General features: G+C 41.2%; 2 protein-coding genes across 7 annotated transcripts in view; one reads left to right on the top strand and one right to left on the bottom strand.

Annotated features, from left to right (window-relative positions):
- FILIP1L (filamin A interacting protein 1 like) overlaps positions 1–21325 on the bottom strand; it is a 388439-nt gene extending 367114 nt beyond the window's left edge. For all 3 annotated transcript variants that reach the window (XR_009600904.1, XM_060416590.1, XM_060416592.1), the window contains exon 1: positions 20933–21325. The gene's annotated coding sequence lies outside the window, so the exon portion shown is untranslated. The remainder of the gene's footprint in view (positions 1–20932) is intronic.
- Positions 1–23141, top strand: part of CMSS1 (cms1 ribosomal small subunit homolog) — a 394573-nt gene that overhangs the window by 294890 nt on the left and 76542 nt on the right. Inside the window, exon 1 of one of the 4 annotated variants that reach the window (XM_012188621.4) lies at positions 21204–21350. The exons of the other annotated variants lie outside the window; for them this stretch is intronic. Within the exon in view, the coding sequence (XP_012044011.3) occupies positions 21296–21350 (55 nt within the window). The 5' untranslated portion in view covers positions 21204–21295. Of the gene's footprint in view, positions 1–21203; positions 21351–23141 lie in introns of those variants that run through there. 4 annotated transcript variants of the gene reach the window in all.

The following is a 23141-nucleotide window of genomic DNA, read 5'->3' on the forward strand; positions in this document are numbered from 1 at the left end:
TGTTTCCCTGCCACCTCCACTTCTTAAATCCTAGCAACCAGTATTCTGATCTCTGTTTCAGTAATTTTATTATTTCAAGAATGTTGTATAAATGGAATCATGTAGTGAAATGGCAACCCACTCCAGTATTCTTGCCTGGAGAATCCCAGGGACGGGGGAGCCTGGCAGGCTGCCGTCTATGGGGTCGCACAGAGTTGGACATGACTGAAGCGACTTAGGAGCAGCAGTATATAACCTTTTGAGATTAATTTTTTCCATCTAGCGTAACCTTCTGGAGATTTATTCTAGGTTGCTGTGTGTCTTAATAGTTTGTTCCTTCTATTTGCCAAGTAATATTCTATAGCATGGTTATAAACCATGCTGCTGCTGCTGCTGCTAAGTCGCTTCAGTCGTGTCCGACTCTGTGCGTCCCCATAGATGGCAGCCCACCAGGCTCCTCCGTCCATGCGATTTTCCAGGCAAGAGTACTGGAGTGGGTTGCCATTTCCTTCTCCAATAAACCATACTACTCACCTTCAAAGAATATTTGCATTATTTCCAATTTGGGACTGCTAACAAATGAAGCTGCCATAAACATTTGTGTATAACTTGTAGTGTGAACCTAAGCTTTCATTTCTCTGAGATAAATGCCCAGAAGTACAATTGCTGAGCCATATTTTAGTTTTAAGAAACTGCCAAACTGTTTTCCAGAGTGGTTATACCAATTTACATTCACACCAGCAATGTCAAGTAATCTAATTTCTCTGAATCTTCACCAGCATTTATTGTTACTATTTTTTTTAATTTTAGCCATTCTGAGAGGCATGTAGTGATACATTGTTCTGGTTTTAATTTGCATTTCCCTAATGGTTAATGATGTAGAATATCTTTTCATATGCCTATTTACCATCTGAATATCCACAATGATGAAATGTCTGTTTCTATCTTTTGCATATTTTCTAATTGGATTGTAGGGTTTTTTACTATTAAATTTCGAGGCTTTATGTATTCTAGACAGTGGTCCTTTGTTATATGTGTGGTTTGCTTTTTTTTTTTTTTTTCCAATCTCAAGATTCTTTTCATCCTCTAAAAGGAGTTTTTCACAGAGCAGAAGCTTTTTCATTTTAAATCTGATGTCTCTCTGTTTGTTTCTATGGACTGAGCTTTTGGTGTCAAGTGTAGGAGCTCTTTGCCTAGTCCTCAGCCTCAAAGATCTTCACTTAATTGTTTTTTCTAAGAGTTTTACAGATAAATCTTTTATATTTAAGTCCATGATCCATTTTGAGTTAAGTTTTTGTGTAAGGCAGTAGACTTAGGCTGAGTTTCATTTTTTTTCCTCTGAATGTCCAGTTGCTCCAGAACTGTTTGTTGAAAAGACATACCTTTTGTTGTTGTTGTTGAATTCCTTCTCAGTCAGGCATATTTGCATGAATCTATTTCTGGGTTCTCTGTTCTGTTCCATTGATCTGTGTGTCTGTCCCTCCACCAATATGCACAGTCTTGATTATTGCAGCTATATAAATCTTGAAATTAGGTACACTGATAGCTCCCACTTTTCTTCTTATTCAAGAGTATCTTAGCTTCCTAGTTTCTTTACCTCCCCATGGAAATTTTAGAACTATCTTGTCTATATCGACAGAAAAAAAAAAAGTGTATTGAAATCTTGGTTGGAATTGCATTAAACCTGTTTATCAATTGGGGGCAAATAAAAATATTTGCAGAGCTTCCCCTGTGACTCAGCACTAAAGAATCCGCCTGCAGTACTGGAGATGCCAGTTGGATCCCTGAGTGGGGAAGATCCCCTACACTAGGAAATAGCAACCCACTCCAGTATTCTTGCCTGGAGAATCCCATGCACAGAGGAGCCTGGTGGGTGGCAGTCCAAGGGATCACAAAGGAGTCGGCTGAGCGACTAAACAACAACAATAAAATATTTGCTGTATTGAGTATCCCAGTCTATGAACATAGTATGTGTCTCTGTCTATTTAGATCTTTGATGTCTTTCATCAGCATTTTGTGGTTTTCAGGGAACAAGTACTTTATATACTTTGTTTACACCTCAGTGTCTAGCACAGTACCTTCCTGAAGAATGTTGGATTTCACAAAAATCATTGCCATACACAGGAGTGGAATCTTACCATGAAAAGAACCCATTAGCTATAATCCCTTTTTTAAAATGGCTTCCTTAAACTAGGAAAATGCTTTAAAGATAGCAAATGGCCCAGATAAGAAAGACTTTTCATTCACTGCCTGAAACTAGATACTTTGTAGTTTGGGATTGTAAATCAAATTCCAGTTAAGAACTTATTGGATTCAGCTGTGTGTGTGGGATGTGGTGCAGAGTGATTCAGGAAGCTGTTTTTGCTTTGCCAATTGCAGAACTCATCTTTATATATTAAAAGAGAGTTTTCATATCTCTGCCAATGATCATCTTTCATTGGTAACCAGAGGAGTTTTGAGTTGTCATTTTGTGGGCTTTATCGGGGAGCTTAAATCCAGGATTGAATTAATCAGAGAACACAAGGTTGGGTTTCTGCATTTTCCAGTTTTGAAATCTGCATAATGTTAGTAATAGACTGAACATTTATGATGTTAGTGTTCACACTGGGGCAATGAAATATAACATTACATAATTCTTTAAAGAAGATCCTGAGAGTTTAATGTACAGTTTGATGGCAGGAGACCCTTGGGAGCACAGAGAGACATATTCCTCAGAACTGTTCGTATGTACCTAAGATGAACAAGCTATCGTGTTTCCAATTTTTCTCTTAAGTTTTCAAAGGAAATAAGTACACAGGGGTGAGGAAGGCAGGGAAGAACAGGACTGTTTTCATTGCTAGGATGTCAGGAAAAGCCCTAGCTGGCATCTATGGGCTATAATAAATAGGTATTTGTTGTGGTCTAACCAGGTAACCTTGAGTAAGTCGTTAGTTTTTCTGAGCCTCATTTCCATATTTATACAGGGGAGTTGTGATCATGTCTCTGCCTTCCTAAAGTGATGATCAAATAAGATAACGGACAGAGAAGCATATAAGCTCTAAAAGACTATACTGATGTACTATGTTATTCATTCCATAAATATTTATTAAACACCTACTGCATACAGACACCTACGGGGAGCAGACACCTACTGTGTAACAGTTCACCAAGGAGAGACACACGGGAAGCACTTAAGTACCGTGAAACATCACAGGTGTGCAGAGGCAGAACATTCCAGGAGTAGCAGTGGAACTGAATTACTGAGATGCAGTGTGCTTTTAGAGTTGAGAAACACTGAAGACACATTCTTGTAAAGATCATCTATGTTCAAGTTGAGGCTACCCTCAACATGGAGGGAATTAAGAGGGAAAAAAGCTTGATCCAATTGCCAGTCCTTATTAAATAGGGGGAATGATGAAGAAAAGTCAGTAGATGGCAGAACTGGGAATTGGACAAGTGTGTAAGGACAGATGACATGAACCTCAAGGGAAGCCGGTGGCCAGTGATGTGAAGAAGGCAAGGAATGGCGAGGAAGCATCACTGTGAAGCCTGAGAATGGTACTGCCCCAGGCTTAGGGCTTGGGCTGTGGGAGTATGACCAGTCTTCTCTTGAGGGGCTGAAAGAGTATAAGTCCTGGGGGAAGAGCTGGACAACAAGTGGAACAGGAGGAGGGAAGACGAGTATGTAAGAAGGGTAAGCATGTGGCATGCATGTGTATGCTTAGTCGCTTCAGTCGTGTCCAACTCTTTGCGACCCCATGGACTGTAGCCTGCCAGGCTGCTCTGTCCATGGGATTCTCCAGGCAAGAATATTGGAGTGGGTAGTCATGCCCTCCTCCAAGGGCTCTTCTCAGCCAGGAATCAAACCCTAATCTCCTGTGTCTCCTGCATTGCAGGCAGATTCTTGACCCACTGAGCCCCCTGGGAAGCCCTTGAGCATGTAGGGCCCCCAGTAATAGCAATAACTGTTGTTTATTGCGCTCCTCAGATGTACCAGCTATTGTGTTTGGCTGTTTTGTACAGTTAGTCTTCACAGGATGCTACAAACGAATTCCTGGATTCGTCATCTGGATTTTACAAATAAGGGCATAAGGTCCAAAGAGGTCACATGCATCATTTAAGGTCACACAGCAAGTCCACGTTAGAACCTCTAAACCCAGATCTGCCTGACTGCAAAGCTGAGCTTTTGCACCATTTCACGTGTCTTCAGAGACGTTCAGAGAGCACCATGCAAGGGATTTGGAGGGAAATCAGAGAAGGGAAGAACCCGAGGGAGGAAGCAGAGTCACATGGGAATGAAGATACAATAGAGGACTATTCCCTAGTGATGCTTGCATTTTTGCTGGTGGCTGGAAATGCCAGGGCTGTGAGGATGAGAGCCACTGAGACCTCTAGCAGAGATGAGACCTGGTGAGGCTAGTGATTGCCTTGCTGCAGGTCCCAGGGGAGCACTGCTGTCAAGGTATTGTGATGTCTTTTGAAGAAAATTCTCCCAGGGCAGATAGTAACAAAGGTCAACTTCTCCTGGCTCTTTCACTCCTGGCGGGATGGTCAAAGAGGCTTAGCTTCCTAAGTGTCAGTGATCAGTCTTTCAGCCCAGACAATAGAGAGCCGAGAAGGATGTGTGAGATGACCTCTCACTTGCTTGAAGGGTGGCAGCCCATCAGATATTGAGGTGCCTTGGCCACTTTGTGCTTTGGGACCTCTGGAGCTGTGTGATGCAAGCTGGAATTTTCATTAGACTATGGTGAAAAGCCAACACATGTATCAGCCTCTCCCAGGTGGCAGTTAATGGTTACTGTCCAAGATGGCTTTTTAACAGAGTCTGGGGAAGAAAGTATTTTTTTTCCTTCCTCAGCATCCTGGCACAGCTAATGTCCTACTTTCCTTTACTAGGGGACAGTTAATGCTGCAGCTGAAACAGCAATCCCATGTGTAGTATTATACATTGACATTTATGGGCACAGGCCAGGACCAGAGACTTTTCTGGAAGCAGGTTTTGATACCTAAGGGGAGTGGTGGCAGTCCAGCTCTGCAGCCAGGTAAGAGTGGCCTCAGGTGAGAGAGATCAGGTTAGAAAACGCAAAGAACAGGAAAAAAGGACAAGTAAGTAACTGAAGAAGTTATGAACCTCACAACCTTGCTTTCAGTTAAGGTCTTCCTGCTGGAATTCTTGATTGAGGTAAAAATAAACATGCCCTTCAAAGTAACACATGTGCCGTCTGATCCCGTTCGTCACAGGAGGGGTTGGGGCAGTGAGAACATGAAGAAATGCCCTCAGAAAGGGGATAATAAGGAAACAGAAGTGGAAATAGCCTTGGAAGCCTGTGCTAGGCATAGGCTGCTTGCAGAAGTTGGATCCTTGTTGTAAACGTGGTTTCTGCTTCTTTACAGGGGGAAGATTCTCTTTTTCCCTTGACTCATGCTGTCGCTTTATCTCCACCTCTGTTGTGACATGTTTCACCTTCCACACTCTTCTGTAGTTTTTGTTTTTTCTGCTTCTGTTGAACTGGTGCTTCTTCAGAGACAGCGATAGTGCGCTTTCCATCCTGTACCATCTGCAGCGCTTTGTATTCAGTAGCTCTTCAGTGTTCGACTGAAAGAACGAACCCAAGGACACTGTGATTCCTCTAAATTTCTTTACTAAACTCTTTTCTTGGCCAACAAAGATGACACCTTACAAAGCCAACTTTCTCCTTTCTCCAGGATCAGGGACTCAAGTAGATAAAAAGTGTTCTATAATGCTTTGAGTGTGTAGGAGAGATACTTTCTGTTTAGGGAATGTTGCTAAGCCCTCTCATCAAAAATAGCCTTTCCATCTACGTCCAAGCTCCGTCAGGGCAGAGCAGATTGGCAAGGGTGGTTTCAAAGGAAAAAGCAATGTAATGCCTTCTGCTCACACCAGCACAGGTGCCAGGAGAGGAGGAAAATGTGTGTGATTGCAGCTTGGGATGCTAAGTGCTGTAAAAATGGAGCCAACCAACCAACCAGCGTGCAGAGCTCTTATGTGTGTTTTAAATACCTTCCCCGACCTTTGTATATTCCTGTGTACTCGGTGATCTCAGGCTCAGAGTCTTCCAAAAGCAACTGATGACTAGAGATCTTACTGTATGAGCAGAGTGAGTGGCCCTTTAAGAGGAACCCACTTATCCCAGGGAGATGGCAGAAGCTCAGAATGGCAAGAGCAGAGGGAACGGGGAGAGCCAGCCAGAAGAACACACATGGAACCCCGAGTCCTGGGCAGAGCAGCTCTTTGCTGAAGGCTGCTGTTGCTCCTTGGGAACTGCTACACAGACATTGACAGGAAACCAAATCAGTGACAGGATAGCCGTTTTAATGTTTGCAGAATCTGAGCATGCATCCCTCTGTGAAACTAAAGAGCTAGAGTCTTCAGGGGTTTTCTCCTCCTCAAATCTTGAATCTGGCCTTTCTTGGAAAGTTGAAGCATCAATTGACAGTCATCCTGAATGTCAAGCAGAAAGGAGGGATGGTCAATGAAGGACTGAAGCTAGGATGGGGAGATGCATGTTGCCTGCAGCATGGGTTGTACAAGAAGCTCTAGGGTGGTCATATCCAGTGGTTGCTTGGATTTGGGTGGCCTGGCTTTGGGGTAAGCATGTTTGTCCAAATAATACATTGTTGCACTAAGATGGATCTGTCTCATCTACCCTAAAGAAAAGAATCTTTGTACCCTGTGTGTTTGAGGCATAATCAGTGATCTTTATATAAAGATCAATGTCTATTAATAAAAGCCATGAGCAGGTCCCTGCCAAGATTTCCATCATTTGTTTAATCAGCTGCATCAATGCAGCAGTTTTCAATTAGTAGAGGTGTCCATTTGTACCTCTTATGTGCTTATAGGCACAGGGGCCAAGTCACCAAGTTGGGGCTCCTTGTGATCCTCCACATGGAGCTGGCTTCTCACTTGCCCGAAATGGAGTAACTGCTGTGTGTATGTGTCTAGGTAGAAGGGGGCATGCTCCAGGTAAGGTAGCCTCTCTGCCTACCCCTCCCACCAGTCCTGCCAAGGTGCAAGGGAGGGGGGCCACACTGAAGCTCACTCAGGCAGCTCCTGAGCTGTGGGACTAGTCAGAGGCTCCTTTGCTGCATGGCCACCCTGCCCTCTGCCCAAAGCAAGAAACAGAAGACAAAACGACAGAGCTGTGGTCACACAAAGCCTGTTAACTGTATCGGCTGTCTTTGTTTATTTGGGAACTCTGGACTTCTTTTTTTGTTTTTTTTTAACAAGAAATTTGAACCACATTTTGTTTGAGATATTCCAGAAAGATGTAGCAATGTGGTTACCATTTTATAAACTTTTAAACAAAACTGTTAGTGGTTCACAACTTTGTTTAAAGAACAATGGCTTTGGAGCACAGGCCAGTCTTCTCAGGACCCCGAGGACAGTGACCAAAGCAAAGAAGAATCCAGTTCAGAGCTGGCTGACTGAGACCTGCTCTGGCAAAAGCCAGGAACCCAAATGTTAGCACTGAGGGCCTCTTCCCTTTCTGCTGGAATGGCAGTGAGTTTGGCCCTGCTGCTTTGCTGATTTACACCAGTGCCCTCAGCTTGTTAACTCTCCTCAAGTGGAAGAGAAGTTCAGGAAAAGTGGGGATGAAAACAATCACTTCTGGTATTTTGCCCTCGGCTCGAGACTGAGCCACCAACTTCAGCGTAGCTGGCTCACTACCCGACCGTGGGCATCCTCGTTTCTTGCACACTTCCTGCTTCTGTCGTCACTTCTCTCTGTAACAGCCAAAATCCCCACTATGCTTTCATTCTAATATTTCTGTTAAAATAATCTGCCTTTAACTAACTTTTTCCTTAGGAGATAATTTATATTTTATAGGAAATCTCATTTATGAGTGTTTTTTCCCTGCTGTTGTTAACTGTAGCTATTATTCTTTTTAGCCTTTTCTTGGAGGGCCCTCAAGAACGTTTAACAGGAAGTATTATTTAAGTCTCTTAAACATTCCTCTAAAAGTATACAAATATTTATACCTATATCAACTTTTCTAGACATTTTACAAAGCTGATTTAGTAGATGACATATTCTTCTAACAAAGATTAAAATTGAAATAACCCATAACTGGAGCTGACCAACAATGCAGATTTGGGGTTAGCAACATTCAGTTTCCAAATACATAAGACACATAGGAATTACAGGAATTTAGTTTGGTAGAATCCTTTTTTACATGCATTTTTGAAAACTCAGTTTACCCTCCAGAAAGACATTTCTTTTGGATCAGTTGCAGTCCCTATTTAACAACTTCACAGCTTACAAGTTAAGACTCTAATTAAAATATTAAATTCTGGGGCAAAGAGAACTCCAAAAAGAATCTGTAATCAAAGCTACCAATGGTATTTTTCACAGAGCTAGAACAAATAATTTCACAGTTTGTATAGAAATACAAAAAACCTCAAATAGCCAAAGCAATCTTGAGAAAGAAGAATGGAACTGGAGGAATCAACCTGCCTGACTTCAGGCTCTACTACAAAGCCACAGTCATCAAGACAGTATGGTACTGGCACAAAGACAGAAATATAGATCAATGGAACAAAATAGAAAGCCCAGAGATAAATCCATGCACCTGTGGACACCTTATCTTTGACAAAGGAGGCAAGAATATACAATGGAGAAAAGACAATCTCTTTAACAACTGGTGCTGGGAAAACTGGTCAACCACTTGTAAAAGAATGAAACTAGATCACTTTCTAACACCACACACAAAAATAAACTAAAAATGGATTAAAGATCTAAACGTAAGATCAGAAACTATAAAACTCCTAGAGGAGAACATAGGCAAAACACTCTCTGACATAAAGCACAGTAGGATCCTCTATGACCCACCTCCCAGAATATTGGAAATAAAAGCAAAAATAAACAAATGGGACCTAATTAAACTTAAAAGCTTCTGCACAACAAAGGAAACTATAAGCAAGGTGAAAAGACAGCCTTCGGAATGGGAGAAAATAATAGCAAATGAAGCAACTGACAAACAACTAATCTCAAAAATATACAAGCAACTTATGCAGCTCAACTCCAGAAAAATAAACGACCCAATCAAAAAATGGGCCAAAGAACTAAATAGACATTTCTCCAAAGAAGACAGACAGATGGCTAACAAACACATGGAAAGATGCTCAACATCACTCATTATCAGAGAAATGCAAATCAAAACCACAGTGAGGTACCATTTCACAACAGTCAGAATGGCTGCGATCCAAAAGACTACAAGCAATAAATGCTGGAGAGGGTGTGGAAAAAAGGGAACCCTCTTACACTGTTGGTGGGAATGCAAACTAGTACAGCCACTATGGAGAACAGTGTGGTGGTTCCTTAAAAAACTGGAAATGGAACTGCCTTATGACCCAGCAATCCCACTGCTGGGCATACACACTGAGGAAACCAGAATTGAAAGAGACACGTGTACCCCAATGTTCATCACAACCCTGTTTATAATAGCCAGGACATGGAAGCAACCTAGATGTCCATCAGCAGACGAATGGATAAGAAAGCAGTGGTACGTATACACAATGGAGTATTACTCAGCCATTAAAAAAGAATACATTTGAATCAGTCCTAATGAGGTGGATGAAACTGGAGCCGATTATACAGAGTGAAGTAAGCCAGAAAGAAAAACACCAATACAGTATACTAATGCATATATATATGGAATTTAGAAAGATGGTAATGATAACCCTGTATGTGAGATAGCAAAAGAGACACATTTATAGAACAGTCTTTTGGACTCTGTGGGAGAGGGAGAGGGGGGGATGATTTGGGAGAATAGCATTGAAACATGTATAATATCATATAAGAAACGAATCGCCAGTCCAGGTTCGATGCAGGATACAGGATGCTTGGGGCTGGTGCACTGGGATGACCCAGAGGGATGGTACAGGGAGGGAGGTGGGAGGGGGGTTCAGGATTGGGAACACATGTTCACCTGTGGCGGATTCATGTTGATGTATGGCAAAACCAACACAATATTGTAAAGTAAAAAAATAAAAATAAAAATACTTCTCTTAAAAAAAAAGGTAGTTAAGGAGCTGTACAATTAACCATTTTTAACCTTAAATATAGCATTTCTCATGTATCCTTCAGGCAGTACTGACAAGGTATTTCCTGGAGATTAATGGCACTCTGAGTTAATGGACTGAGGGAAGGTCATTAATCCTTACACAAAGGTAGCTTGGAAAGTAGGAATGAGAAACAACTGCTGGGTCAAGATGATACAGTCCCATGAGATGTTTCAGAAGATGTTACCTTTGCAGAAGCCCATACTTAACTACTGTTCTCATTCCCCTTCTCCACAAACAAAATCTCTTTTATAAGTTGGCTTCCTCTTCACACTCTTTCTCAGATGAAACTCATCTTGGAAGTCCTTTGTTTTCACATAGCTTGTCACTATCAGACTCATTTATTGGAGTGAACAGAGTTGTGCTTGGGAGTCTAGAAATCCAACCAATCAGAGTATATTTCCTACGGTTTCAGTTAAATAACATATTTGTACATTCAAGGCATAAGATATGCAGGAAATAGGAAGTTACTGTCAGTGGTTCAGTTCAGTTCAGTTCAGTCGCTCAGGCATGTCCAACTCTTTGTGACCCCATGGACTTCAGCACACCAGGCTTCCCTGTCCATCACCAACTCCTGGAGCCTACTCAAACTCATGTCTGTTGCATCGGTAATGCCATCCAATTATCTCATCTTCTGTCGTTCCCTTCTCCTCATGCCTTCAGTCTTTCCCAGAATCAGAGTCTTTTCAAATGAGTCAGTTCTTCACATCAGGTGGCCAAAGTATTGGAGTTTCAGCTTCAGCATCAGTCCTTCCAAAGAATATTCAGGACTGATGTCCTTTTGGATGGACTGGTTGGATCTCTTTGCAGTCCAAGGGACTCTTAAGAGTCTTCTCCAACACCACAGTTCAAAAGCATCAGTTCTTTGGTGCTCAGCTTTCTTCACAGTCCAACTCTCACATCCATACATGACTACTGGAAAAACCATAGCTTTGACTAGATGGACCTGTATTGGTAAAGTAATGTCTCTGCTTTTTAATATGCTGTCTAAGTTGGTCATAGCTTTTCTTCCAAGGAACAAGCATCTTTTAATTTCATGGCTGCAGTCACTGTCAGTGGTAGGCTAGGGTTAATGGAACAATCAGACCTAGACAACACCTCAGTAAATCTGAAGAGGTTGATTCATCATAAGGACACAGAAACAAGTCAGTCTGGGCAGGATGATAGACAGAGTACATGCTTCCAGACTGCAGAATACCACCAGAGCTGTACCCTTGCATATAATGCCAGACTTGGTGGGATCTCATTTCTCCTCCAGGCCAGTATAGACTAAATCCATTCTGCATGCCTGCTAATCTGGATCTGTTCTAACAACGTTCCCATCTGGACAGATTCATTAATTTCAAGATTAAGCAGGGTTCAGTGTGACTTCTAGGACTGTGGTGGAGATAGTGAGAAAGCATGGCAGGAAATCTAGAGCTACCTGGTGAAGGATTGTTCCAGGAAGCCCTACTTTGGCTTTTTAAAAAGAGTTAAAAAGAGTTAAAAGCTAGAGGATGATCACTGAGTTGTGGGTTTTTTTAAGGTCTGCCTTCATGCACAGGCATCACATTCTATAACTGTGTGTCCTTGTGAGAGGCGCTTCCCCAGTGACTCAGTGGTAAAGAATCCACCTGCCGTACAGGAGATGCAGGAGACGCAGGTTCAGTTCCTGAGTCGGGAAGATCCCCCTGGAGAAGGGCATGGCAACCTACTCCAGTATTCTTGCCTGGAGAATCATGGACAGAGGAGCTTGGCAGACTACAGTTCATAGGGTCACAAAGAGTTGGACACGACTGAAGTGACTTAGCACGCATGCACGTCCTTGTGAGAGCTCTCAGTTCAGAAGCTTGTACCATTGCTTGTGCTGGGGTGTGTTGCTCACCTTCCTGCTAGGAATGCTCACTTCCTTTGGAATCCTTTAGATAAGTTCAGCACCATCTGATTCACTCAAGTGGTGTCTGGCTGTTCTATAATCCCAGGCTGATACTGTGATTCCCATAGTATGTTTTCACATGTTTGGAAATTTTAAAATGCCAGAGGTTATTTTACTGTTTAAAAAAAAAAAAAACTGCTGAAATTTAATAAGATAGCACAAGTATGCTAAAGGAAATGCTAAGGAAAATGTTTTTTGGTTACTAGGGCAATGGGTTGAAATGCAAAAACCCCACTAAGATGGTGGCTGGCGTTTTGCCACTGACTCTATCTGGTCTAACCCTGAAAGTATTAAGTTCTTATGGATTTTGTGACAGAGTCAAGAGAAGTAAATCTGTAGCTCCCAGTTCAGACTGAACTACTGTTTTAGTGCTGCAAGTACAGGTGAAAATCTTTATATTCTTCCATCCTGTTTTTAAAAAAAAATCCTTGTTTATACGCAGATTAGTTCCACTAGACCTAGCTGAACTTTTGGAGTTCTTTTTTTCAACTGAAATTTCCTTGTACAAATAAACTATCCAGATGTGGATGGGAACGTAATAATAGAATTACGTGCTGAAATAACTGAGATTATTTAGGTCATGATTGCAGTTTTATGATGCCATCTGGGGAAATTACTAAGTGCATGTGAATTTGAGGTAAACTAAAGTTTTTCTGCCTTCAGTAGGCATTATGGCCTCTTTTGGCACTTTTTTGGTATTGGAATTTGCCGCTTACTTTGCTTACTTTAAGAGTGATGGATCTGCAACTCTGTCACGATTTGAACTGGAGTTTTCCTTCCACACAAATGACAGGTATTAAATGTGTCAGGACAGTCTGTCTGAAACCTGACCTAACCACTTAACAGTAAAATAGTAAAACTTGCTATTCTGTGTGTACAAATGCTGTCTTTCCAAATTAGGAAAGAAGATATAAAACCCTGTAGAAGTGCCTTTGTTTTAACAGGAGAAATTTAATGCTCTACCATTAACGTTCTCCCAAGGTAATGTTACATAAATAATTACTGCTACACCGGAAGAGTCATTTCCCATTCTGGAATTATTTGTACACATTTAGGAATTTGATTGTCTCCTCAAAATCTTCTGGGCTGTGGGCCCATAAATTATTACATTTTGATGGAACTTCCATACACAATCTAACTTTTATGGAAGGAGAGAGCAAGAGAATTGCAAAAAAGTAGTGACACTTATGGTTAGAGAAGCTCAAGGAAGGAAAAAGAATATTCCTGCTTATTTAACATACTGCAAGGAAATTTGTGGTTTACTTTCAATAATCAACTTTCTGAAAACTTTTTTATGCCCAAACCACAAAATTTGGCTTTAAATTCATACCTGCCTGTGGGCATGTATTATCTAAAGCAGTGGTTCTTAGAGTCCCTAAGGAAACACATTATTCAAATGCTGGTTCCCTTGATTTCTAGATGACATTTCTAACCCAAGACTTCTTAATTTGGTTCAATTTGTCTTTGTGTATCCAGGATCTTGTAAGGTTTACCAGCTTTTCAGGAAGACCTGACATGCCACATTTTCAAGACTGAATTTTGTTAGACCCAATCTATAACACTGGGAATTTTCTATATTATTAATGATGATAGTAATGCTGCTGCTGCTGCTAGGTCGCTTCAGTCATGTCCGACTCTGTGCGACTCCATAGACAGCAGCCCACCAGGCTCCTCTGTCCACAGAATTCTCTAGGCACGAATACTGGAGTGGGTTGCCATAAATATCTCCTGATTATCGAGCACTTATTATTTGTCACTAACTGTAGTTAACACTTTATATTTCTCATTTATTGTTCCCCAGAAGACAAATACAGTTATTATCTTCATTTTATGAAGAAACTTAAAGCTTTGAGAGGTTAAGTAACTTTTTGGAGATTAAAACCCATGATGTCATCTGGAGAAAATCCATGGTCTTAGGCATTAGGCGTTATGCTGATGAGTACATCCATTTGCTGGTTTAGTAATAACTGGCTTTTGTTTGATATTGATATGTTCAGTTCAGATAGCCCTTACTCTTTTCCTACTCTGGTCTAGAAGTTTGGTGGACTTGCACACTTTATGCACTGCTTCCCCTTGGATTTGTGTGCATATGTCTATGTTGCCCTTGTAAAGTTTTAAACAAAAAATATAACTGTGGAATACCTGAATAATCTTGGAGTCATGGTTGTTTTTGGTGGGAAGCTGAGCCAATTCACTGGGAAACTTGAACTTCCCAAGCTTCAAGATGGCGCTTCGTTATTATGCCTTCAGATCTCTTCTTGTGTTAGGAAGGGTGAGATTCCATAAACAGGTGAATCTTCGTGACCAAAGCTCTCCCCACATCTCCCTAAACAAGGAGTCTGCCATGTATACAGTGCACCAGACAGAATTAGGGCACCTGGTTTCTGTACCCCGATCCTCTATAGCAGTAGGCACTATAATTTGATCCTTTCAGTTGTGTGTTCTCCATTTAGGGTGACCCACTGCCCCAGTTTTCCCGGGACAATTCTGATTTTAGCAGTGAAAGTCCTGAAGCCTAGAAAATCCCACAGTCCCAAATACAACTCGACCAATGATTGTCCTACCTCCTTTATTTTTCCAGAGCTGTATCCAAGCCCCAGATTCCAGCACTTCTGCTTTGTTGAATCTCCTGAAGGGTACAAATAAATCTTTTAAACTAAGAAATTGAGCAACTCTGGCTCAGATTCATAAGTGTGTAGTGGACCATTAGAGATACAGAACTTGAACAGACCAAGAAAGACCTATATAAATTTTGGAGGAATTTACAGATACTTAGCTTGAAAGATTTGTGAAAGAAATAATTTTTTGTTTTATATTGCCTTCACTTTTGTTTCAACTCTGTCTCTTCAGGGAGTAGGCTGAGTCTTAGAGGAAACCTTTCTCTGATTGTCAAAGTTCAAGTGGTAGGTCATTGTTTGACATTGTCAGACCATCATAAATGTCCCTAATATACAAAGATGTCCTTGTCAGCAATATTGTAAGCATACTAAGTAGAATGTAGGGTTAGATTGAGACTTGTCAAGTGGTTCAGTGGTAAAGAATCCACCTGCCAATACAGGAGACTCAAGAGATGCAGATTCTGTCCCTGGCTCAGGAAGATCCCCTGGAGTAGGAATTGGCAACCCACTCCAGTATTCTTGCCTAGAAAATTCCATGGTTAGAGGAACCTGGCAGACTACAGTCTATGGGGTTGCAAGAGTTGGACATGACTGAGCTACTGAGCACGCATGCACAGCATTAGATTAATGGACAGTAGCACAAATAGTTATATATCGTCCTGACTTTTCAGTTCAGTTCAGTTCAGTTGTTCATCATGTCCGACTCTGCGACGTCATAGACTGCAGCACGCCAGGCCTCCCTGTCCATCACCAACTCCCAGAGTTCACTCAAACTCATGTCCGTTGAGACAGTGATGCCATCCAACTATCTCATCCTCTGTCATCCCCTTCTCCTCCCACCTTCAATCTTTCCCAGCATCAGGGTCTCTTCAAATGAGTCAGGTCTTCGCATCAGGTGGCCAAAGTATTGGAGTTTCAGCTTCAGCATCAGTCTTTCCAAAGAATATTCAGGACTGATTTCCTTTAAGATGGACAGGTTGGATCTCCTTGCAGTCCAAGAGACTCTCAAGAGTCTTCTCCAACACCACAGTTCAAAAGCATCAATTCTTCGGCACTCAGCTTTCTTCATAGTCCAACTCTCACATCCGTACATGACTACTGTAGCCAAATGACTTTATTTATTCTTTCATACTTTTAGCCAAGTTTGCCAAACAAGAATTATAATGGAAAATGCTAGTGATTTTTTTAAGTTCAAGTTCTAAATACTTTTAATTTTATTTAAGAAACAAGTCTTGATCTCAGTTACATGATTTTTCTCCCCTAATATGAAGTTATTTTGCATTGATTGGGGAGAAATACAATAATAAGTTTTTAAACTCTGAACTACTAACTGCACCTGCTTGGGATCTAAAACTGAAATGGAAAACACAAGGCTTAACCCCACATGCTCCCTGATCAAATGCAAAGGTTCTTAAAATAGCTCCGGGTGAAGATGTTTGGAGCAGCTGAAAACTAAGGAGCTGGTTGGTGTCCCTAGTCACAACCTGGCAGTTAATACCGTGGCTCGGAGGCAGCTGCCTCTGTCTCTTTCTGTCTCGAGGCTTGAGGCAGCAGCTCCTAGAAGCAGCACAGAAGCAGCCTGTGCTTTACCCACATTCCTGTCCTCCCTAAACTCCACTTTCCTAGTCAGAGGATTGTCCCTGGATCCGTCAAGGGGATCTGAGACATTCTGTCCAAGCCACTAGAACAAAGTATTGGGTTGGCCAAAAACTTTGTTCGGATTTTCCCATAAGATGTTACAAGAAAACCCAAATAAACTTTCTGGCCAACCCAATAGCTAAACACCTCCAAACAATTATAATAAACCTTAAATAGGTACACAGTAAATTCCAGGAAAAAAATGTAAGGAAGAAACAAAGTGGATTTGATTGATCATAGCTAGCCGTAACAGAGAATACTAGCTATGAGTGGTACCCTACACCCTGTTATCTTCAGTACCCCAGTTACCCGCAGATCAGTTTACTCTCTTGAAATTCACCAGGGAGACCTTCACTCAAGACTGCTCTGATCAGCTCTGCCGATATTGATAGAGCTCTCAGTCAACTCATATGTCTCAGTTGATATAGCTGTCAGCTTACCATTTTCCCCCATAATTTTGTCCTGTGATATTTTCACTTACCATTGATAAACTGCTGCTCTCAAGGGCCCACTTATGCACCCACCAGTAGCAGGATCTGGGCTGGGTGGACAATTGGTCTAATCTGATCTGACAGCTTTTTATGTTGCCAGACTTTTGGCACTAACCAGAAGTTTAAAATTCTATATTCACATGTAGATGAGTATACTATCCTGTTCCCATCATAAAAAGAAGAAAAAAGCAGTAGCTTATATCTTGTTTAGAAACTACACTATTTTGAGGGCCAGAGGAAAGAACTGCTGGGTGAGTGTAGAAGGGAGGTAGAGGCAGGAAGACAATGGTGTGTGGGAAGGCCTGAAACTCTCCCATTGGCAGCTTCCAGTTGGCCACCACCACCTTCAACCAGTGCTCGGAACTGTGAGTACTCATGTTGAAAACTCAGAATTTTTCTAGACTTCATTTGAGAAATTATTTAAGGAGACTGCATTAGAGAGAACATTAGCTGGGCTGGTTCCTTAAAAGTCTAAAACCTAGTTTTTCCATCGGCTGAACAGGGAATAATACTTGCATTTCCTATCATGCAGGGTCACCTTAGGATCAAGTGAGTGACTGATGCTCGAATTCTGTAAACAATGTAGGACACCTCCCAGGTATAAAATGACCCCGTGGTTACGAATAACGCCATTATACGAAGTTTCCTCAACCATAGTGAGAGCATAGTACTGCCACTCTTTCTGTTGTAGCCTCCGGTGATTGACTGTCTTTGTCAGACAAATCAGACAGAAACATCTTGAACCCTCATCAGATTTGAGCCCCAGATAGCCATGAGGCTATCTAATACAAATTTTGCTCTAATGTCCTCATTAGAGACATCTTGCCTGACCCAATTCTGAAGGAGCAAACTTACCGGTATATGAGCCTTTGTCTGACATCTATAATTTAGAACAGAAATGTTAACGTCCCTCAAAGAAGGCTCAAGTAGTTTCAATAAAATGTGTATTCCAATCTGATTATTTGATTATTTGGTCCCTGGAATTCTCTCCCTATCTTGCAGATGCTAAATCAACCTTTATAAGTAAGAAATTTTTTTTTCTAGTCTTAGAAACAAAGGAGAAAATACCATGGTAGGCAACATGAACAGTTAGTTAGTTAGTTCAGTTGCTCAGTCGTGTCTGACTCTGCAACCCCATGAATCGCAGCACGCCAGGCCTCCCTGTCTATCACCATCTCCTGGAGTTCACTCAAACTCACGTCCATCGAGTTGGTGATGCTCTCTGGGGAGGCCTTACAAATAGCTGTGAAAAGAAAAGAAGCAAAAAGCAAAGGAGAAAAGGAAACATATAAGCATCTGTATGCAGAATTCCAAAGAATAGCAAAAAGAGATAAGAAAGCCTTCCTCAGCGATCAATGCAAAGAAATAGAGGAAAACAACAGAATGGGAAAGACTAGAGATCTCTTCAAGAAAATTAGAGATACCAAGGGAACATTTCATGCATGGCATGGATGTAACAGAAGCAGAAGGTATTAGGAAGAGGTGGCAAGAATATACAGAAGAACTGTACACAAAAGATCTTCATGACCAAGATAATCACGATGGTGTGATCACTCACCTAGAGCCAGACATCCTGGAATGTGAAGTCAAGTGGGCCTTAGAAAGCATCACTATGAACAAAGCTAGTGGAAGTGATGGAATTCCAGTTGAGCTGTTTCAAATCCTGAAAGATGATGCTGTGAAAGTGTTGCACTCAATATGCCAGCAAATTTGGAAAACTCAGCAGTGGCCACAGGACTGGAAAAGGTCAGTTTTCATTCCAATCCCAAAGAAAGGCAGTGCCAAAGAATGCTCAAACTACCACACAATTGTACTCATCTCACATGCTAGTAAAGTAATGCTCAAAATTCTCCAAGCCAGGCTTCAGCAATACGTGAACTGTGAACTTCCAGATGTTTGCTCTGGTTTTAGAAAAGGCAGAGGAACCAGAGATCAAATTGCCAACATCCACTGGATCATCAAAAGAGCAAGAGAGTTCCAGGAAGACATCTATTTTTGCTTTATTGACTATGCCAAAGCCTTTGACTGTGTGGATCACAATAAACTGGAAAATTCTGAAAGAGATGGGAATCCCAGCCCACCTGTCCTGCCTCCTGAGAAACATGAACAGTATTAAGGTTCAAATCACTAATAACTGGCCCCTCTGTGAAGATCTCCATACTCAGAGAACACGGAAACCACTTTTGGTCCATTCACTGCTGTATCTCTGGTAACCCAGCATGTAGTAGGCACTCTAAACCTTGGTTGAATGAGTGAACAAGTGAACAAACTCATTAAGCCCTTTTACCATAAGAGTGGTCTACCTAATTACAATGAAGCAAACAAAACAAAAAAATTATGTTGTTCTCTGTATGAATGGCTATTAAATGCTGGTGGCCACTTAGTTCTGTCCAAATGCAAATAAAAGCAACATTTTTTTCTTTAAATGTTTTTTAATGTAACATATTGAAGAGGCGAAACATGTATTTCAGTAGTAATGAAAACTTTCTTTTACGTTAAGACAAGAATAACATGGACTTTCTTCTGAAGAATACAGGGCCCTTTACTTTTGTTTTTCCCCATCTGTGGAGCTCATCCCCATTGCTCCTCAACTCTCGGCACATTACAACATCTGGCCCATACAACAGGTAAATGGATCATCATTTTGAAACCACAATAAAGTATCTGTATCTCCAGTGACAATGTCAGTACCTAAGACCAATTGTTGGCTAACAAATTTTTTTATTCAACAACAGTTTAAATGAAAAAAGAAAACTACATACAAACTTTAACAGAAGCTAAACTCTTAAAAAAAAATTTTTACACTTTATGTTTATAATCAATACTTTATTCATCCTAGAATTTTTACAGAATATTTTTGCATTGGTAATCTTAAGAACCCAGACTCAACATTGCTCTGGGAAATTACCTGAAAAACTCTTGTAAGCATAGACTTGTCTTGATTGCCCAACATATTTGTTTTAAAGAAATAAAAATAGCCCATGAATATTATTGCTGCCTTTAGAAATTTTCAGTAGCAAAGAGCTGTTTAAATATTTATGCTGATTTTTAATTAAGCATAATATGAGTTTCATAATAGTGTCAACTGATGACTGTAGAGATGTATTTACTTGGAATATTTGTTTTGGGAGGATAGAAGATTGATGTATTAGAAAGTATCATCATAGGAAAAGTATTTTTAGTTGAAGCAAGAGGAGCACTGCCACAGTTTGGAAGAGTTTTCACCAGTAGTATGCTACCCCTTGCCCTCCTTTATTACAAGCCTAACGCACACATAGAACATGTGGATGTAGCTGAGCAGCGTATGCATTGCATTTCTTGTAGTTCTTCATAAGACTTGCATAGATATTGAAGAAAGATGTGATCATCAGGTGTAATGAAAAAGAGTGATTGAATATGTCACAAAAATTTTAGCTGAACATATATCTCTCAAACTAGATCTGTATTCAAAACTATGCATTCACCCTAAACACTGACTAATACTCCCACTGAGCAAGTACAGAACTTTCTCTGGTATCATTTGGCAGCAATCAGGCTTCATTTCCCATTGACATTGAGGTTTGTTGTGCCATAAACATCCAGTCATGCTTTGGGGTGATAGGTATCTTCCAAGACCTTCCAAAAAACCCCACCTCAAGAATCTGCTTCTCTTCTCTGGCCCCTATTCATCAAATCTTGCCCATTCATCAAATCTTTAGCACCAAAGAAATAGGAACAAAAGGAAATGAAAAAGAATACCTCTAAGTTGCCATTTTAAGATGTTAATTTCTTCTGTCTTTCCATAAAAAGAAAATGCCTCCTAACTAGTCTAGCCTATCCAATACACTTCTCCACTGATACCACATTTGGGATGATTTTCAAATTATGCATTGATCATTTACATCAGTTTGCAAAATCAAGCTATTACCAAGCAAAGTCATCTGCCCAAACCATTTTAAAATTTTTGACCATTTGTCTTACTCTAAAGAGGATAGCAATTTAAGATTTTATTTTGGTCTCCTTTCATATCTCCTGTCAGGATAGTTCCTCTATTTTGCACGCAGCTCTTCTTCATATTAAAAAACGTCATCACCCTTCATAAGCCCTTAATCATGCCTAAGATTTACTCTATTCCCTTGCATAATGCCCAGAAGCTTCTGCTCCTGGAGAGCAGTGGGGGCAGTTCCTGGATGTTGGATATCACAGACACGTCCCCAAAGCCTCTTCTCAGTGGCACTGGGGACACTTACCTTACTGTGCAGGTGCCTCTGCTCAGTCACACCCGGTGGTCCTCTCTTCTCATCCCCACCAAATCCAACAGTGGAGTCCAGGGACCAACAGCGTTTTCTTCTTTTCTTTTTGGACAGTCTCTCAGTTTTTGTTTTGTGGGCTTCAAAGTCAAGGAGAACTTGCAACCAGGGTCCACTGACAGTTCCGCAGAGGAGAGGCAGAGGGGAGCCCAACACTGACTGGGCCCAAACACTAAAAATAACCCTCCTCCCTCTCCAGGCTGTGTCCTTCATACTCAGAAGGCAGGCAACCTGGCTGAATCCCTCACCCCACAGCTTGCCAGCCTCCACAGAAGAAAGGGTCTAACTGGACTGAGGTGCAGAATGAGACGACCCAAGACCCGGGAGCCATCTGCCCAGAGCAGACAAGTAGAGGCAGGTATAGGCTCCTTGAGTGTGTCTGGGTGTGTGTGTGTCTGTCTGTGTGTGTGTGTTTGCATGCCTGTGCCCAGCAGCTGCTCTCCAGATTAGAAGACACCACTCTTTGGCAGGCAACTCTGAAACCACCCTCTTGGGTGATTTCAAATTTATGTGCACATCTTGGCCAAGAGAAGAAACCTCCCAGGCACAACCTGGGTCCCCTTCTGTGCCCTGTCACTGCCCCAGATACACTGTGAACCGCAACAAACAGCGGCGCCAGCATCCTAAGAACAGATGCCCAGATGGACGTTAGACCGCACCTCATTTTGTACCCTGCAACCAAGAACTGATGCAAGCCCTGTTTGAGATTTAAGTAATAAGGGCATGCCCTCTTCTTTGACAGTCATGACCCAAGGCACTGCAGAGACTTGCTATTATTAACGCTGTGTTGAACTTTAACTTGAATGCCTGCCTGTTCCATTCAGTGTCATATGAGACATGAGGGCAAATGCTGAGGAAACTTAAAAGCAACATTCAAATGTATGATGATATTTATTATGATTAATCAAGGTTTTTGTTTTGTGTTATGCAGATGTTAAGAAAAATCTCATACTTCGTTAAAATTTGTTAGTTTTCTCTAAGTGCTATCACTTAATCTGATTGGTGGGGAGGGGCAGGAGGAAGGAGCTTGTTCATGTCTTTAGCGAGTATATACTTCCTAACCAGTTAGGCATCAGGTCCTCTGCCAGGCAGATTCACCACTAGCCAGGTGCTCCATTCTGTGTATTATTTTACATAACCATCACAGCACCGCTTTAAGTTAGTCCTGTGCATGCAAATTGTCTGCTAGGCTCTTCTGTCCAGACAAGATTACTGGAGTGGGTTGCCATCCCCTCCTCCAGGCGATCATCCAGACACAGAGTTTGAACCTGCGTCTCTTATGTCTCCTGCACTGGCAGGCAGGTTCTTTATCACTAGAGCCATCTGGGAAGACCAAGCTGGTCTTGAATTGGTGATCAAATAAGAAAACCAAAGCTCACAATAATTAACCTCCCTACAGTCTCCTGGATGATAAATATCAGACTCGGAATTCAAACTTCGATCTGAGTCTCACTGAAACCCATGCTCTTTATTTTTAGCTATTATCATTGAAATAATTTCAAACTTACAGAAAAGATACATGAATAGTAAAGAACTCCTGTGTACTCTTCATTCAGGTTCTCCAAATTTTAGCATTTTGCCACATTTACTGTCTCTCTCCCTTTTTTCCTCTAATCTCCCTCTTCCCACCTATCCCCTTGTGTTTATATACATGTGTGTGTTTTTCTGAATCAACTTATGTGCTTCAGTGTTATTATCCTAAAAGCAAGTACACTTTTCTACGCAACTATAATATGACTATCAAATTCAGTATATTAATATTGACACCAGATTATTTTCTAATCCATAGTCCCCATTCAACTTTTTACCAACTATCTCATAGTATTATTTGCATAGGGAAATTTTATTTTTCTTTTGTTCCAGGATTATGTGTAGCATTTAGTGGTCATGGCTCTCCCTCAATCTGAACAGTGTTTCAGTCTTTGTCTTTGGTGATGACGTTTTTGAAGAGTTGTCTGAGGAGGCTATACAAATAGCTGAGGAAAGAAGAGAAGCTATAGACGAAGGAGAAAGAGAAAGATATGCCCAACTGAAGGCAGAGTTTCAGAGAACACCAAGGAGAGAAAACAAGCCCTTCTGAAATGAACAATGCAAAGAAATTTCGTTCAGTTCAGTTCATTTTAGTTGCTCAGTCATGTCCAACTCATTC

The sequence above is a fragment of the Ovis aries genome, chromosome 1 (genome assembly GCF_016772045.2).
Source record: "Ovis aries strain OAR_USU_Benz2616 breed Rambouillet chromosome 1, ARS-UI_Ramb_v3.0, whole genome shotgun sequence".
Classification (NCBI taxonomy): Eukaryota; Metazoa; Chordata; class Mammalia; order Artiodactyla; family Bovidae; genus Ovis; species Ovis aries.